At 45.8% G+C, this 18,112-nt stretch overlaps 1 protein-coding gene across 2 annotated transcripts in view; it reads left to right on the top strand.

Annotated features, from left to right (window-relative positions):
- dnah6 (dynein, axonemal, heavy chain 6) overlaps positions 1-18,112 on the top strand; it is a 669,683-nt gene that overhangs the window by 382,119 nt on the left and 269,452 nt on the right. For both annotated transcript variants that reach the window (XM_070888374.1, XM_070888373.1), the window contains exons 47-48: positions 7,801-7,941; positions 12,179-12,421. In XM_070888374.1, coding sequence (XP_070744475.1) covers positions 7,801-7,941; positions 12,179-12,421 — 384 coding nt within the window. The remainder of the gene's footprint in view (positions 1-7,800; positions 7,942-12,178; positions 12,422-18,112) is intronic.

The raw sequence follows: 18,112 nt of genomic DNA, 5'->3' as shown, positions 1-18,112 counted from the left end.
GTGGTGCAACAAGGCACAAAGGCCCAAGCTGAGCCCTATTCATACCAAGCTGAGAACTTAAACTAAAGACCTGATCCCTGTATTTGGCAATGCAGCAGTAAAAGTCTCCTATGATGGAGTGGTGCACGAACTACCACGATGGATTGTACCAGGAGATAGCCCCACACTGTTCGGCAGAAGCTGGCTGTGAAAAATCCGCTGGAACTGGGATGACATCCGAGTGCTTTCGTCCGTCGACGACGCCTCATGTGCCCAGGTTTTGAACAAGTTCCCGTCGTTGTTTGAGCCAGGTATCGGAAATTTCTCTGGGGCGAAGGTGCAGCTACACTTGGTTCCCGGTACATGACCCATCCAACACAAGGCATGTGCGGTGCCATACATGATGCGAGAGAAAGTGGAGATTGAGCTGGATAGGCTGCAACGAGAGGCATCATCGCGCCAGTTGAGTTCAACGAGTGGGCCAGTCCGATTGCTCCGGTTCTCTAGGGTGATGGCACGATCAGAATTAGTGGAGAGTATAAAGTAACGATTAACCGTTTATTGGTGCAGGACCAGTACCCGCTAACCAAGACAGACTACCTATTTGCGACACTGGCAGGAGGGAAGACATTCACCAAGTTGGACCTGACCTCGGTCTACATGACGCAGGAGCTGGCGGAATCTTCGAAAGGCCTCACCTGCATCAACACGCACAAAGATCTGTTCATCTACAATAGATGCCCGTTTGGGATTCAATCAGCCGCGGCTATTTTTCAAAGGAACATGGAAAGTCTGCTAAAATCTGTTCCGCGCACCGTGGTTTTCCAGGATTACATATTGATCACAGGTCGGGACACCATCGAACACTTACAGAACTTGGAAGAGGTTCTAAGTTGGCTTGATCGTATGGGACTCAGATTGAAATGCTCGAAGTGTGTTTTCCTGGCGCCAGAGGTCAAGTTCTTAGGGAGAAGAATCGTGGCGGACGGCATCAGGCCTACCGATGCCAAGACAGAGCCCATCAAGAACGCGCCGAGACCACAGAATGTGACGGAGCTGCGGTCGTTCCTGGGACTCCTCAATTATTTTGGTAATTTCCTACCCGGGTTAAGCACCTTGCTAGAACCTCTACATGTGTTGCTACGCAAGGGAGATGACTGGGTTATGGGGGAAATCACAAGAGATTGCTTTTGAGAAAGCCAGAAATCTGTTATGTTCCAACAAACTGCTTATTCTGTATGACCCATGTAAACGTTTAGTGCTAGCTTGCGATGCGTCTTCGTATGGGGTCGGGTGTGTGTACAACAAGCAAACGAATCGGGAACATTGCTTATGTGTCCGGTTGCTTATGTGTCCAGGAGTTTGTCCAAGGCCGAAAGGGCCTACAGCATGATTGAAAAAGAAGCTCTGGCATGCGTTTACGGGGTAAAAAAAATGTACCGGTATCTGTTAGGGCTTAAGTTCGAATTAGAAACTGACCATAAGCTGCTCAGATCGCTATTCTCAGAGAGCAAAGGTATTAATACCAATGCCTCTGCTTGCATCCAAAGATGGGCGCTCACGTTGTCTGCATATAACTATGTAATTCGCCACAGGCCAGGCACAGAGAACTGTGCTGATGCTCTCAGTCAGCTACCATTGCCCACCACCGGATTGGAAATGGCACAGCCTGCAGACTTGTTCTTGGTGATGGATGCATTTGAAAACGAAAAGTCACCCATTACGGCCCGCTAGATCAGGACCTGGACCAGCCAGAATCCTTTACTGTCCCTTGTAAAAAAAAAAAACTGTGTCCTCCATGGGAGCTGGTCCAGCGGAGATGCATGATGAGATCAAGCCGTTCCAGTGGCGCAAAGACAAAATGTCCATACAGGCGGACTGTCTTTTGTGGGGTAATCGCGTGGTTTTGCCTAAGAAAGGCAGGGAATTACTCATACGCAACCTACACAGTACCCACCCAGGCATAGTAATGATGAAAGCTATAGCCAGATCCCATGTGTGGTGGCCCGACAGCGACTCAGATTTGGAGTCTTGCGTGTGCCAATGCAACACTTGCCCTCGACTGAGCAATGCACCCAGGGAGGCACCGCTAAGTTTGTGGTCATGGCCCTCCAAATCGTGGTCTAGGATCCACATTGACTTTGCTGGCCCGTTTCTAGGCAAAATGTTTTTGGTTGTTGTGGATGCTTATTTAAAATGGATTGAGTGTGTAATAATGTCTGTAAGCACATCCACTGCCACCATCGAAAGCCTACGAGCCATGTTTGCCTTATCAGCGACATTGGGCCGTGCTTCACCAGCGCTGAATTCAAGGAATTCATGACCCACAATGGGATCAAGCACGTCACATCTGCCCCATTCAAGCCTACAACAACAGCCAGGCAGAACCATCAAGCATCAAGCAAAGCTTGAAACGCGTGTCGGAAGGCTCCCTGCAGACCTGCCTGTCCTGAGTCCTGCTCAGCTACCGCACTCGCTCACCGGGGATCCCCCTGCCGAACTGCTCGTGAAAAGGGCACTCAAAGCAAGGCTCTCTCTAGTCCACCCTGATCTCCATGATCATGTCGAGGGCAGGCGGCATCAACAAAGCATGTAACATTAGAGAACCAGTGGATGTGGTGTATTTGGACTTTCAAAAGGCTTTTGACAAGGTCCCACACAAGAGATTGGTGTGCAAAATGAAAGCACATGGTATAGGGGGTAATGTACTGATGTGGATAGAGAACTGGTTGGCAGACAGAAAGCAGAGAGTCGGGATAAACGGGTCCTTTTCAGAATGGCAGGCAGTGACTAATGGGGTACCGCAGGGCTCAGTGCTGGGACCCCAGCTATTTACAATGTACATTAATGATTTGGATGAGGGAATTGAGTGTAATTTCTCCAAGTTTGCAGATGACACTAAGCTGGGTGGCAGTGAGAGCTGTGAGGATGACGCTAAAAGGCTGCAGAGGACTTGGATAGGTTAGGTGAGTGAGCAAACACATCGCAGATGCAGTATAATGTGGTTAAATATGAGGTTATCCACTTTGGGGGCAAAAACTGGAGGGCAGAATATTATCTGAATGGCGGAAGATTAGGAAAAGGGGAGGTGCAGTGAGGCCTGGGTGTCATGGTACATCAGTCATTGAAAGTTGGCATGCAGGTTCAGCAGGCGGTGAAGAAGGCAAATGGTATGTTGGCCTTCATAGCTAGGGGATTTGAGTGTAGGGGCAGGGAGATCTTACTGCAGTTGTACAGGGCCTTAATGAGGCCTCATCTGGAATATTGTGTTCAGTTTTGGTCTCCTAATCTGAGGAAGGACGTTCTTGCTATTGAGGGAGTGCAGCGAAGGTTTACCAGACTGATTCCCGGGATGGCAGGACTGACATGAGGAGAGACTGGATCGACTGGGCCTGTGTTCACTGGAGTTTAGAAGGATGAGAGGGGATCTCATAGAAACATATACAATTCTGACGGGATTGGACAGGTTAGATGCAGGAAGAATGTTCCCGATGTTGGGGAAGTCGAGAACCAGGGGACATAGTCTTAGGATAAGGGGTAAGCCATTTAGGACTGAGATGAGGAGAAACTTCTTCACTCAGAGAGTTGTTAACCTGTGGAATTCCCTACCGCAGAGAGTTGTTGATGCCAGTTCATTGGATATATTTAAGGGGGAGTGAGATACAGCCCTTACGGCTAAAGGGATCAAGGGGTATGGAGAGAAAGCAGGAAAGAGGTACTGAGGTGAATGATCAGCCATGATCTTATTGAATGGTGGTGCAGGCTCGAAGGGCCGAATGGCCTACTCCTGCACCTATTTTCTATGTTTCTATGATCGCGCAAATTTGTCATGCGATATTGAAGTCAATGACCCTGTATTTGTACTCAACTATGGTCATGGTCCCAAATGGCTTGCTGGCACTGTCATAGCCAAAGAAGGGAGTAGGGTGTTTGAGGTCAAACTTGCAAATGGATTAACTTGCAGAAAGCATTTGGACCAAACCAAACTGCGATTCACTGACAGCCACGAGCAACCTGAAGAGGACACCACCAACTTCGACCCTCCGATACACACACAAATGGCAACCAACATCACGGTTGACCACGAAGCTAAACTCATCATCCCCAGCAGCCCAGCGAAGGCCCAACCAAATCACCTGCACCTATGTTTGTACCGAGACGATCGACTAGGGAATAGAAAGCCCCAGATCGTCTCATCCTGTAAATAAGTGAACTATTGATTTTGGTGTGGGGGAGTGCGGGGGAGAGTGATGTTATGTATGCAACACCTTGTAACCAGCATTCTACTGCCACCAGAGGGCGCATCTGTTGGAGTCCCAAAGGATCCCAGCGTAACTTGGGAGCACTGCATATAAGCGGGCCTCCCATGCTGTGCAGGCACTCTGGAGTCAGAATAAAGGGACTAAAGTCACACTTACTCAAGTCTACAGTACTCAGTCACATTGCTTTATTTGAGACATAACACACCTAACCACCCAAACCTTGATAGGGTCATAGACGGATGCACTTCAGTACTTATGCTACGATGTACCCAGAAAAACATGGATTTTTGGCCTTGTGTGTTTCATGAAAAAGCTTTATAATATCCATGATATGTTTGCAGCAAAATTCGTCTTGTGAAATAAGTTTTTCTAATGTTCCTTCAGGTCCAATAAAAACAAATCAAGCAAGCATTTTATTACCTTGATACAAAATATTGCCTGTATCTTTATTCAATAAGTAAGTTTCCTTTGGCAATCGTTAATAGTCAACAAGTTGCACATGCAAAGTACAATTGAATTGGTCATAGGGCAAAATTTTATTTGCAGTGCAATGCTATGGTGCAAAACATTCTTTTATCTATGTGATTTAGAGTTCTATAATCATCAAATCAATACTTGTGTATTGCATGTCTCTAGTAATGAAACAATGCCCTTTGTAGGTCAGGAAAAACTAAAATCATTATTTCTTCCTATATCATGAAATTGCAAGAAAAGAAGACAAACTACTGTAAATATACTTGAGGAAGATTTCTAATAAACGATTGTTTAATGTTAGTGTTGTAATGTATCTAGGCCTTTGCTCTTCCTATAAACCAATAAAATTACAGAACAAAATGTGGACTGCAGAGAACTCACTTGGTTTATCAAGCCCTCCAGCAAACATAAATAATTTATACCATAATGGAGCATGCCCATCCTATTCATTCTCTTGCAGCCAATGACACCCATGGAATAAATTTTTGTAACATTTCTCCCAACTCCTGAAGTTTACTAAACAAAACTGCTTAATAGAAAATCCAGTTTTACTGTCTAATTTATTTGTTGTTGACAAGATGCATTCCATAAATTCCTGCATACCTGGACTCAGTAGTTCAAGAAATAGTGCTCTGTGCAGAATTTGACTGTCTTTGTGCTTATCTTCATAACTTAAAGGGGCCAAAATTGCCCCTTTTTAAAAAAAATTAAAAAAAATTACCGCTTCAAAGAGGCCTTTTTCTGGTGGAGAAGGTTACCCCAACGTGTTCTTGCCCCGTTGGCCATGCATTGACCCCTTTCTGCCTCGCGAGGGAAATTGCCCCACGTGAACGGAACGGCTGGCCGCTTTCCCCGGTGGGTAGCTGCCAGTGGCTGGGCGGCGCGTGTAAAGAAAGAAAGATTTGCATTTATATAGCACCTTTCACGACCACTGGACATCTCAAAGTGCTTTACGGCCGCTGAAGTACTTTTTGAAGTGTTGTCACTGTTGTAATGTGGGAAATGTAGAGGAAAAGGAGGCGATAACAGCATTACACCAGGACTCTGCCTCCTTTATGTGGTCCCAGGATTTCAGGGGTTTCTCCAGACAGATGGCCCTAGGCTTCCCTGTGCCAATGAAGGGCACTAATTTTGATGGACTAGCTGATGAAACTGGCGTTAGATTCTGACTGGCATTAGACCTCTTGAGATCAGAACATCTAAGGGGACCAGACAGAAAACCAAAGGAAGATGGAAACCTTTTTAGTGTCAGCTGTGGCTCAGTTGGTAGCACTCTTGCCTGAGTCAGAAGGTTGTGAGTTCAAGTCCCACTCCAGGGACTTGAAAACGAAAAAAATCGAGGCTGTCACTCCAGTGCAGTGCTGAAGAAGCACTCCACTGTTGGAGGTGCCGCCTTTCAGATGAGAGGTTAAACGGAGGCCCCGTCTGCTCTCTCAAGTGGACGTAAAAGATCCTATAACACTATTTTGAAGAAGAGCAGTGGAGTTAACCCCAGTGTCCTGGCCAATATTTATCCCTCAATCAACATAAAAAAATTGCAAAGTGCTGCAGTACAGTGGGACCTGGGGGTCCGGGTGCATGAAACACAAAAGGTTAGTATGCAGGTACAGCAAGTGATCAGGAAGGTCAATGGAATCGTGGGCTTTATTGCAAAGGGGATGGAGTACAAAAGCAGGGAAGTCTTGCTATAGTTATACAGGGTATTGGTGAAGCCACACCTGGAATACTGTATACAGTTTTGGTTTCCATATTTAAGAAAGGATACACTTGCTTTGGAGGCAGTTCAGAGAAGGTTCACTCGGTTGATTCTGGAGATGAGGGGGTTGACTTATGAAGAAAGGTTGAGAAGGTTGGGCCTCTACTCATTGGAATTCAGAAGAATGAGAGGTGATCTTATCAAAACATATAAGATTATGAGCGAGCTTGACCAGGTGGATGCAGAGAGGCTGTTTCCACTGATAGGGGAGACTAGAACTAGGGGGCATAATCTCAGAATAAGGGGCCGCCCATTTAAAACTGAGATGAGGAGGAATTTCTTCTCTCGGAGGATTGTACATCTGTGGAATTTGCTGCCTCAGAGAGCTGTGGAAGCTGAATCATTGAATAAATTTAAGACAGTGATAGACAGTTTTTTAACCGATAAGGGAATAAGGGGTTATGGGGAGTGGGCAGGGAAATGGACCTGAGTCCATGATTGGATCAGTCATGATCGTATTAAATGGCGGAGCAGGCTCAAGGGGGCGTGTGGCCTACTCCTATTCCTTATGTTCTTATAACACAGATTATCTGGATCATTATCACATTGCTGTTTGTGGGAGTTTGCTATGCACAAGTTGGCTGCCGCGTTTCCCACATTACAACAGTAACTACACTCCGAAAGTACTTAATTGGCTTTGAGATGTCTGGTGGTCATGAAAGGCGCGATATAAATCCAAGTCTTTCTTTCTTTTCTTCGCTTTTGGTACTAGAGGCCTTCTGGCTTTTGTCCCCCTAAGGGCCCAAGACCAGCAGTCAGTTTGCACCATTACCCGCCATCAAGGGTGCAATAAGGTTGTGCTGACTCAGCGCCTATCCTGCTCTTGGGCAGGGTTGGATTGGCACTATATACTACTATATGCGGAATAATTATTGGAGTCTCCATCTCACTTGAAGTTTGTTAAATTTCTACTCCTTTTCCCCGGTTCTGTGATTTTAATCATTAGATATTCCACTAGCTTGACTGGACTTGCCTTTCCATAGGACCAAATTTTTAAAATCATACAATAATAGTGGTAATGGGAGAAGAATATAACACATTCTGTCCTATTCATATTCGCTGGTGGCACTAATGTAATAAAATGAAGCTGTCGGTTTCCTAATGGCCTAGAAGGTAATCAAAAGCATTTTATAGGTTTTAAGGCATTTTGGTTTTAATAATTTCTGGAATGAAGTCATTCTTTTTAGCCAATTAATTCACTTAATTTTACACAAGGGATCGTTGTTCAACAGATATTTGGTAACTTATAATTATATGCAGTCATTCTATAATGAAAATCCAGAATGTATGAAAAAAATGCATCCATTAAATGTACTGTTTTTTTTCCAGGTTTTTCAATTTTTTATAAACCGTGTTCGTCAGAAACTGCATATTGTACTATGCATGAGTCCTGTTGGTGATGCATTTCGAGCTCGATGTCGAATGTTTCCATCCCTTGTAAACTGCTGTACCATTGACTGGTTTGTGCAGGTATGCGGTAACAGCTAGGGTCTGCCCTCATATTTGGGCATTTCATTGTTAAAATAAGGGAAAACACAGAACCCTATCCAAGATCATACAAGGGCCAATCTTCATCTTCTCACCACCCCGTGCACGCAGAAAAGCAGGACAGTCGGCGGGCAAAACTTGTTATTAAAAATTCACTGGCTGCCTCGAAGCCCTCCCAACTTAAAATGGGCAGCCACAGCTTATGCCTCAAAACAGGCCTTATTTAATTTTCAATTGGAGTCCTACGCCTGTTGTTGGCCTTGATGCATTTTTCACATACTGCCGTTGAGAGGCCTAACTAGCGGTCCTTCAAGGGACCACTGTACACCACTCCAGAAATGTTGCACAAATTGTGGTGCCACTGATTTTTCTGGGCCTAACTCTTCCCACCTGCTGCCAACCACTGCATTCCCCTCTGAATGTGGAAAGCTTCAGGCCTTATGCAGGTGCCATTGAGCAGATAGTGTGATCGTTGCACACACTTGCCCACCCATTGTGTGCGATAATTTAAATTTGGCCCCATGCATTTTAAATTAACACAGAAGAAAGAACAATGCGGTAGTTACTTGTAATTAGCTGCAACCTCTATTGGTGATCTAGATTCAAATATATATTTCTTGAAATTGAAATGATCTCCTTGAGGAATTAATATTTTTTGCTCTGAACATTGGCCTCCACATGTCACCTCACTTATTCCCAAGAGAGTGAATGAGTAGCTGTGCCCAGATCTGTGCAAATTCCTGAGATTTATTGTCAGGAGTTGTGTGAGAACAGTACACGTTGACCCTTCCTTTGATTTTCAGTCCCTCCCTTTAGGATAATGGTACATTACATAGGATTACAAGGGATATATGGCACAGAAACAGGATATTCAGCTCAACCAATCCATGCCGCCATTTATGCTCCACTTGAGCCACCTCCTGTCTTTCCTTATCTAACTATCAGCATAACCCTCTATTCCCTTCTCCCTCGTATGCTTATCTAGCCGCCCCTTAAATCCATCTATACTATTTGCCTGAACTACTCCCTGTGGTAGCGAGTTCCACATTCTCATCACTCTTTCGGTAAAGTAGTTTCTTCTGAATTCCCGATTTGATTTCTTGGTGACTATCTTGTATTGATGCCCTCTAGTTCTGCTCTTTCCCACAAGTGAAAACACTCTCTCTGGCCTAAATTTTCCCTATCTCGTGGGTCTGAGGCGGGCGATGTCAGTGGCAGGTCTTGGCCCCGCTGCTGGCTCCATCCCGGTCTCTGACATGACTTTCCCCTGATTGGGCTAGTTAAGCCCACCCAGCGAGTTTCAATTGAAGGAAACGGGTCCGATGACATCATTCACGTCTTCCTTAAAGTGACCATGCGCAAATTTACTTTGACATTTGTGCTGTCAGTGTTCTTGAAATATTGAATGGTGGAGTAGGCTTGAGCGGCCAAAGGCCCTACTCCTGCTCCTATTTCTTATGTTCTTATGGTCACTCAGTATGCCTGTTCAGACCAATCGTACTGTATCTACCATACACCAGGTGTACCGGTGAATGCCTGAGGTGCGGGAACGCTGATGACCCCAAGACAATTACTCTGTAATGAGTAGATAGAATGTTTGCCAGCACAACGTCATGCCAGAAACCTGGACACAAGTGTGGGACGTGGAATATTTAGGTCCTGGACAGGTTTCCAGCCGGTCCAGGGAACTTCAGCTAAACTTACTACTGAAGATCATTAGAACAGCTGGGGCTATCATGATTGTTATGAAGAAGTCTTTGGGAAAGAAGCCAGACTGTTATTTGCTCACCCCAAACTTAGTTTAAATGCTCACCCTAATGGAGCAGCATGATTGAAATTTGATTTAATTTTGATTGCCAAAAATTGTACTTCCAAGAATGCTTACCAATGGGATAAAAAATTACAATTAAATAAAACTATCAATAGTAATAACTTTATTTTTCAACTCTGCTGTGCTTACTCTCCCCATTTGTTACTGCACATGTAAGTTAAAAGAGTTAAAGATCTAGGGAAGATCGGGGCCTGGATTTACTCTGCATTTGCCTCCAGATACACCTGTAATCTGGGTGCAAACAAATTGCGTGGTTTAAAAGATTGAAGAATTTTGGGCGTATGTGAGTCACTTACTTAACTACAGTACACCTAAGTCTGCTCGATTTTTTTTTTTTACATCCGTCCATCCAACCCTCCATCTGAACGAATCTCCGCTCACAAAACTGGCAATGCCTCCTACTCGCAAATGTGGGAATCCGCTAATTGCACTTGTTCAAGGGGGTCTCTCAACATTGCGACCGGAATGTCAGGTGCAGCAGGAAAGAGAGTAGTTTTTCTGGTCTTTTTAATTGCAATGTTTTGAGCAAGTTTTTCCAAATTTTATACTCGCTGAGGTCTGCTCTGTATTTTCTGTTTCTTTTCATGTGTTTTATAGCATAAGTATTAGTCATGTTAGAAATTGGAAAGCTTCCCAGTCTAAGGATAAGGGGTAAGCCATTTCGGACCGAGATGAGAAGAAACTTCTTCATTAACCTGTGGAATTCTCTTCCGCAGAGAATTGTTGATGCCAGTTTCATTAGATATATTCAAGAGGGAGTTGGATATGGCCCTTATGGCTAAAGGGATCAAGGGGTATGGAGAGAAGGCAGGAAAGGGGTACTGAGGTGAATGATCAGCCATGATTTTATTGAATGGTGGTGCAGGCTCGAAGGGTCGAATGGCCTACTCCTGCACCTATTTTCTATGTTTCTATGTTTCCATGTTTCCCTGATTGCTGTGCCTGATGTGCATCAATAATGGTTAAATGAGTTGAAACTTGAAATCTAAGAGAAGAAAAATACTGGTGTGGGTTCGGCAATTCTTTGGGCCCCGATTGTTTCTGCTGATTTCTGACCCGTTTTAAGTTGAGCATATTCTAATGAGATTGGGAGGATACTCGAGCACTTTTTGACATCAGCAACATGGGCATGACATTGGGTGCATTTTCAGGTTGCAACCATATAGGAAACTCCAGGCCCACTTGTGAACTAAATCTCACCTTAATGGATATTTTATTATTTATTATTGCATGGCTACACTCTCGAATACCATTAGTTTATTCGTTGATTTTGGATTGATGATTTGTTAGCCTGTCAGTATTTGTGTCACTGTGGCTTTATTTTGAATTGGGGACCAGTTTTTGGTGGGTGAGTTTTGGTGTTAGTTCAAAATGCACCCAGGACTTATTTAAATGCTGCTCGTCAACTTCCCGCCTGTTGTGGGTGGAAAGTTGTCGGGAAGCAGTGGAAATGAATATGGCCCGGTGGCCGCCTGCCAAGCTGGTAAGTTGCCTACTTGTAAAAATTGTAGTCAAGTTCTGATGGTGTCATTGGGATCAGATATGCACATGTTAGAAAGGACCTTGCTCGCTTTGGGTGGGAATCCTTGCCGGATACCGTGGATCAGGTTAAAATAGAGACAGGTCAACTCCCAGCAGGCAAGTGACCTGGGTGATTTTAACTGGATCCAGCCTCAAATTGCCCTCTGTGATTCGGTCCCATGTAGATTATTCCAGCTTGCTAAAATCTAAAGTATGTTCTGCAATTTGGCCAATCATGAAAATAAGTAGTAAACTGAAAAATGCTATTAATACATAAGAACATAAAAATTAGGAGCAAGAGTAGGCCGTACAGCCAATCCGCTATTCGAGAAGATCGTGGCTGATCCTCGACCTCAACTCCACTTTCCCACCCTATCCCCATATCCTTTAATTGCCGTAGATTCCAAAAATCTATCCATCTCAGCCTTGAATATACTCAACGATTTAGCATCCGCAGCCCTTTGGGAATGCCAAAGATTCATAACCCTCTGAGTGAAGAAATTCATCCTCATCTCAGTCTTAAATGGCCAACCCCTTACCTGAGAATATGCCACCTAGTTCTAGATTCTCCAGCCAGGGGAAACAACCTGTCAACCTCATAGGGCAACCTTATCATCCTAGGATCAATCTAGTGAACCTTCATTACATTGCCTCTAAAGCAATTATATCTGTCCTCAGATAAGGAGACCAAAAATGTGCACAGTCCTCCAGGTTTCTCACCAAAGCACTGTATAATTGTAGAAAGACTTCCTTACTCTTGTACTCCAACCCCCTTGCAATAAAGGCTGAGTTGCCATTTGCCTTCCTACTTGTTTTTATTTGCAATCTTAATAAAGTGGTAATTAATTAATGCCTCTGTTCTTCCAGTGGCCACGAGAAGCCCTTCTTTCTGTATCAAGGAACCTTTTCAGAAATGTCGACCTTGACAGTGAGGAAATGAAGGAAAAATTCTCTGAAATGTGTGTACAAGTTCACACAAGTGTGAATGTGATAGCAGAACAATACTTTGTTGAGCTGCGACGGAGGTACTACACGACGCCCACATCCTACCTCGAACTGATTAATCTGTACTTGTCCATGCTGCAGGAGAAACGGAAGGAACTAATTTCGGTAAGGCTATAAGTCTTCGATGTTGTTCATCAAAACCAAGATATTAAATGTTGCTTCTGGTGATGTAGTAATGCAGTAATTTCTGCGCATACCTATTTTCCAAATGTTATTTAAATTAAGTGTAAAATCTATCCTTAAAATAAAATATGCAGAGGGTGAAATTGGATTTGGCGTGGGGATTGCGATGCGCGATTGGCCCGTGCCCTTTGAAAGGAGTGCAGGCAGCTCACAAAATTCGTGCTGCCTGCTACTTTGCATGATAGCAGTGCACAGCCCAACTAACTGAACATGCTGCTGACTGGCTGTGTGCTTAGCAGGAGTTTGCAATGTTCCCTTTATTGAAAGCTTTATTTAAAACTAGCCTGCGCCTTTTAAAGGCAGTCTGCACCTCTTAAAGGCGAACTGCCTTCTGGTTATCAAAAACTGCTTCACCACAAACCAAAATGACTCAACCAGGCCAAGGAAAGTGCACCCAGGGTTTCGGATATAGCACTTGAGCCATTTGTGGAGGGGGTGAACACTCGAGGAGAGGTTCTCTTCTCACTGGAGTTCAAGAGGTCTTTCCGAAACACTAAGAAGGATGTGGGACCAGATCGCTGAGGCATGGCTCCAGTGCCCAATGATGTTTAATGACCTCAGGCGAGTGGTCATGATTAGTGAATGCATCTTCAAAAGCCGTCTCCTACTAACTGCACCACTAGACTCACACGCTGCTCAATGCACCACACCCCCCATCACTCACCTAACAATCTCTACCAAACATGACTCACACCTCACAATCCTAGCTTCATTCACCTCACCCTCACGCACTTACCACTGCTGTAAGCCTCACATCCACATTTCACAGCTTGAACACACTGTCAATTATTCAACCATGATAGCCACATCAACTAAACATATATCACTCTCACTGACACACTTCCCTGCTCTTGCAGGAAAAGGTGGTGCATGACCGACACCAGAACAACTTAACCGGTGGGGGACAGGCTCGCCTGCATGACTTCACTCCCATTGAGGAAACGATACTCTTGGGATAACATTGCTGAGGCCGTGGCCAGCGGCAGTGCTGAAAGAATACAAGATGCTGGTATCCTCATACCTTATTCTCCTTCTCACATCCCATTTCCCCCTCATCCCACAATCTCTTCTGACTTACAAAGCCGCACCTGGTGAAAGCATGCACCTCTTGTTTTCCACCCCTCACCTCATCACAACCTTACTCTTGTGCCTTCATCACTTCAGACACCTAAAAAGTCCAGCTTGCCCAGCCAGTGGTTGAACAAGAAGAGGGAGAGTAAAGTGAAAAAGAAGATGAAATAACTTGACTTGATTTCACACTCCCATTCACTAGCTCAGATACTGGCACTCCACATACTTCAGAGGATAGGATAGAAGTGGAATCTTCACATGGTTAGACACCAGGCATGAGTAGCCTGCAGCCAGGCAGGAGGAAAGGCAGTGCAGGTGCCAGTTACCCGGAGGGCAAGGTCGTACACAAATTCTGTTGCACAGGACTCAGATAAAGATGTTAATGGAGCAGCCTACAATTAAATGCTTGGTGCACTGGCAGGCCTGCCAGAAAGCCTGAATGCAATGTCAAGGAGCATGGAGGAATCCAGCTCCAGCCTTGTACAGGGCTTTGGGCAGAGCTTGGATCCCATCCTTTCTAGCATGGAAGGGAAGGGCAGATCCATTAATGCACTTGTGGACCCAACCTTCATGCCTTGTCCGATGGCCGTATTCTCCGCTTCCATTGCACCACAAGCGGAATCCACCCAACGTCTGAGTGCTGCAGTGATAGCCAAGACTGAAGTCATGTTCAGCTTGCTACCATGCAAACACAGACTGCTGCCATCATGGCTGGGTTTACCAGTGTTGGAAGGGGCTTGCAGGGTTTCACAGCAGTCTGTACTCCATCAGATTGCTAGTTTTGCTGAGGCGCTGCCCCAGGGGAGTGGCAATGGATCTGTGGAGGATGACCCTGCTGTCCTCTTTCATGATGACACCATTTATACTCTCACCACTGCCACTCTGACACTGCGCTTGTTTTTTCCTGTCGGCCAGCTCAGACTATGCTACCCATGCCAAAGTGGTGCCATCCGAAGCTGGGCCTCCCACCAGCCATGCTGCAGCCACTGGGGTAGCACTGTGTTGAAGCATGAGGATAGACAAAGACACATGCAAGACCGTCACTAAGGGAATGCACAAAGGTTATCAGTTGATATTTTGATGTAATATTGGATGGATCAATGTATAAGGTTGGATTGGAATGTTGGCTTTTATTTCAGCATTGTGGCCAAGAGGATGCTGTGATGGTCAGTAACCAAGGGAAGGGAGGATGTGGGACTAATGGGGAATTGGGGTAGAGTTCACTGGTACTGCAGGTGGATGCTTCAATCCTGGATATTTCGGCCTTAAACTAGGTTGTCTGGATTTTCTCCTTGCTTTCGCTTCCTCCTGCTCTTCTGTTTCTTCTTCCTCTTCTTCCTCCTCCTCTTCCTCCTGCTCCTGATCTGGTGACCGTATCCCTGGTGGCAAGGCCCGCGTAATGGCCAGATTGTGAAGAATACAGCAGGCTCCGGTGAATACTATAGGGCTCCTCCAGAGCAATCTAAACAGCAGAACCGTTGCTTCAGCATGCCAATGCTCTGCTCTATCATGTTCTGTGTGGCAGCGTGGCTCTCCTTGTATGATTGCTGGCCACGAGTGGTGGGATTGCAGAGGGGAGTCATCAACCAGGTGTGAAGTGGCTAGCTCTTGCCGTTGAGCAGCCACCCTCGCTTTTGACGTTATGGCTGGAATATTTCTGGCACACCGGTCTGGCACAGGATGTAGACATCATGACTGCTGCTAGGATAATGGAAATTCACCAGCATGATGTGCTGGGCATGGTCGCACACCAACTACACATTAAGTGATAGCCTTTTCGGTTGTGGTACATATCAAGCAGTGAAATGCGGAGCCCACAAAGCCACATGTGTGCAGTCAATGGTGTCTTGCACCAGGAGAAAGCCCTATATCCTGGCAAAGCCACGTTCATGCTCCTCCTGCTTCTCTTCGTTTAGAGAGAAGACACAGAAGTCCACTCTCCTACCGGACAGAGCCTCTGTGACCACCCAGTTGCAGCAATGGATTGTGAACTGTGAGATATTAGCTATGTCGCCTGTTCCAGCATGGAAGGATTCGCTGGCGAAGAAATTGTCAACCATGGTCACCTTGAGAGCCATTGGCAGTGCTGCCCTCTCCCTGCTCTGAGACTGGTTGCAAGAGGTGGCAGAGTTCTGTGACCTCCTTGGTGAAACCGAGCTGAAGAACGCACTGCTCCTGACTTAGGTACAGATAGGAGAAATGCTCCCTGAAGACCCCAGGAGGGTAAGGCCTCCTGCTGAGAGCCCTCCTCTGCCCTATGTGAGCAGCTTGTCTCCTTTGCTGCCATTGCTCCATCACTATGTCATGCTGCAGCCCAAGGGGGACAGTAACTAGAGCCCTCAGGATTGGGGGAAAGTGGATTTTTCAGAGATCTTCCTTTAAGAGCCAATGTCTTGCAAACATCTAGCAGCACTCCCTGCACACTTTAACAACCTTTTAAATGTCTTGCATCAAGCCTCTACTCAAATAAGCTACAGGAACCATTAAAAACGCAAAAAGCAACTTGCCTCAAAAACCTGCAGCCAGTCTTTCTGACTGGCCTCATCAATTACAAAGTGCACATAGTTGTTGACCCTGGCATCGGTCATGCATTTGTGGGCAGCAGATTGTGAGATTCTGCAGATATCTCCTGCAGATTCCTGGAAGAAGCCAGAGATGAAGAATTGAGGGTGATGGTGCCCATCAGGTCCATCTAACAGGTCTTCTTCCCAAGGCTGTAAACGTATGAAACTACCTGACGTGATGTTCTGAACCTCCTGAGGCACTAGTGTTCCGACATGTCCAGGAAGCTGATCCTCTGCCTATATATACACTGTGTTGGGGGTATCACCTCCTACAAGCAGCACCCCTGTGCTCATCCCCTCTCTCCTGTGGAGTGGCAGGTTGGCAGAAGGCTGCTGCTGCTCTTGCTGATACTTCTCCTGCTACCGGTGCTGTTGCTACTGCTGCTCACCTTAGTCCTCATCTGAGGTCCAAGGTAAAGCTGCATAAGCAGCATCCATGCTGAACCGATGTTTGACAGATGCAAAGTGCAGATCAGACTCTCAAAAATCCAAGGTAGCATAAATAATAATATTTATTTATATAGCGCCTTTGACATAGTAAAACATCCCAAGGCATTTGACAACAGTTTTACAACATGTTAGATATTGATAAGGGAGGGAAAGAGAGCAAAAGCGGGAGAAGGAAGTGTAAATGAGGTTAAAGGCTCAGGTCTGAAGTGGCAGCCAAAATGCGCACGCATAGACACGGACAAAATTTTTTTGAAAAAGAAATTTAAATTACATTCTAAGTAATACAATAAGAAGTATACAATAGTAAAATCAGTATAATAAAGATTAATTATAATTAAACAAAATTAAATAATATATACAATAATTATACATTACGTTAAAATTAGAAAATCAGCAATGAAAGCAACTTAAATGTTTTTTGCTTCTTTTAGAATTCATTCCCTATCCATTGATTCAAATGACCTCCAAAGTACAGGTTGAACCTCTCTTATCCGAGACTCCCTTATCCGGCACCACCCTTCATCCGGTTCCATTCCTGGCTTCCGGGTGGCGCATATGCAGAACGTGCCGGTCAAAATCCTTCTTTCCCCGATCTCAGAACATACATTAAAAAATAATTTGTACAGGGTACTCACCAATATAATCTTTCTCCTCGAAGTCGGGGTTATCGGCTGCCTCCGCCTCGTCACCCTGCTGGAACTCCTGCAGCCACAGTCCTTGGGCTGGTCGCTCCTCACTCAGTGCACCCTCCAGGGAGTCAGGCCGGCGAGCCGCATCCTCAGACTGGCCGCTCCTTCGCTCAGTGCTCCCTTCTGGGGGTCGGACCAGGCGGGCTGCGTACTCTGGCAGGCCGCTCCTCCGCTCAGTGCTTCCTCTTGGGGCGGGGGAAATCGGGCCGGCCCGCTGACACTTCGGTCCCACCGACACTTTGGGGCCCGCTGGCCCGCCAACTCTTCAGGGCCCACTTGGGCCGCCGACTCCTCCACTCCCCTCACCCCCAACCTTGGGCCACCTCTCCCCCTGCCCCCCCCCACACCCCTCCCTGGGCCGATGACCTCCCCTCATCCGTCAAAATCCCTCATCCAGCACAGTCCAGGTACCGAGGTGCTGGATGAGGGAGGGTTCAGCCTGTAATGGAAATCAGCTGCAAAGTAGTGAAAGCACGCTCTCCAAAAGCCTTTTACTTAGGCAAGGAAGCAGTTGTGAGGTCTTCGTACTTGTATGATTGTTTGCCTGCCATTTGATCAGACCCCTCAATTTGTGCTGTCATCTCGCCTTGCTTTCACTGGTGAGTTCCAGGAAGCCCAGGAAATCTGTACACTCAGAGTTAAAGCTTAAATCTGCAGTTAAAACAGCTCCTAATTGCCACTGTACCTCTTTCAATTGCCAACCCGCCTTTCGCATGGGGCTTTCTCACAAGCAGCTGAAAGCACTGCAGTTAAAAGCGGAAGTTGGCGGATTCGAGCTGGCTTCCCAACCCGTTGTCAGTTTCATCCCTTTTAACCATTCGCCCATTCCCAAACACACA

This window comes from Pristiophorus japonicus, chromosome 1 (genome assembly GCF_044704955.1).
Source record: "Pristiophorus japonicus isolate sPriJap1 chromosome 1, sPriJap1.hap1, whole genome shotgun sequence".
NCBI classification, from domain to species: domain Eukaryota; kingdom Metazoa; phylum Chordata; class Chondrichthyes; family Pristiophoridae; genus Pristiophorus; species Pristiophorus japonicus.
This window is presented reverse-complemented; position numbering and strand designations above follow the sequence as displayed.